The following is a 581-nucleotide window of genomic DNA, read 5'->3' as shown; positions in this document are numbered from 1 at the left end:
CCCCTCCTCCCGGCGCCTTCTCTCCAGTGAGGAGCCGAGCGCGGGCGGCGCGGGGGGCGGGATGGCGGCGGAGAGAACAGCCAGTTGTTTAAAATCCTTCTAGAGCAGTTTCTAATTCCCCCCTTGCGCCGGGGTTCGGCGGGGGGAGGGGGGAAGGAGAACGGGAGGAGGGAGGCGGCGGAGAGGGAAGGAGGGAGGGAGGAGGAAGGGAGGGGAGGAGGGAGGAGACTGCCTCTCTGGCTGTAGCGGCTGCCGCGCGCTGGGGAAGGCCGGAGGGAGGAGGAGGTCTGTCAGTCTCGCGCGTTGCCTGGGCGAAGGGGGCGGAGCTTTGGCGTGGAGCGGCCAATAGTGGGGGTGGCTGCGTGGGTCGCCATGGGGACGGGGCTGTTCCCGAGGAGGCTGTGATGGGTTGACAGGTGCGTGACAGTGGGAGCTGCTCTCGGCACAAGCATGTACGGCAAAGGCAAGAGTAACAGCAGCGCCGTCCCGTCCGACAGCCAGGCCCGGGAGAAGTAAGTGTCTCCGCTCCTCACCCACCTCCGCCCGCACACGCGCGCACACACATGCACGCACTCGCGCAC

The 581-nt window shown here is 68.0% G+C and overlaps 1 protein-coding gene across 10 annotated transcripts in view; it reads left to right on the top strand.

Moving 5' to 3' along the window:
- Positions 1-243: 243 nt before the first annotated feature.
- Positions 244-581, top strand: part of SSBP2 (single-stranded DNA binding protein 2) — a 240,897-nt gene continuing 240,559 nt past the window's right edge. For 2 of the 10 annotated variants that reach the window (XM_006775496.2, XM_006775491.2), the window contains exon 1: positions 244-512. In XM_006775496.2, coding sequence (XP_006775559.1) covers positions 451-512 — 62 coding nt within the window. In that variant the 5' untranslated portion in view covers positions 244-450. The remainder of the gene's footprint in view (positions 513-581) is intronic. The other 8 variants (XM_015571600.1, XM_006775494.2, XM_015571601.1 and 5 more) reach the window with 7 other exon arrangements.

Source organism: Myotis davidii, unplaced genomic scaffold (assembly GCF_000327345.1).
Source record: "Myotis davidii unplaced genomic scaffold, ASM32734v1 scaffold44, whole genome shotgun sequence".
Taxonomy (NCBI): domain Eukaryota; kingdom Metazoa; phylum Chordata; class Mammalia; order Chiroptera; family Vespertilionidae; genus Myotis; species Myotis davidii.
The sequence above is the reverse complement of the archived record's forward strand: the minus strand, read 5'-3'. Positions and strand labels throughout refer to the sequence as shown.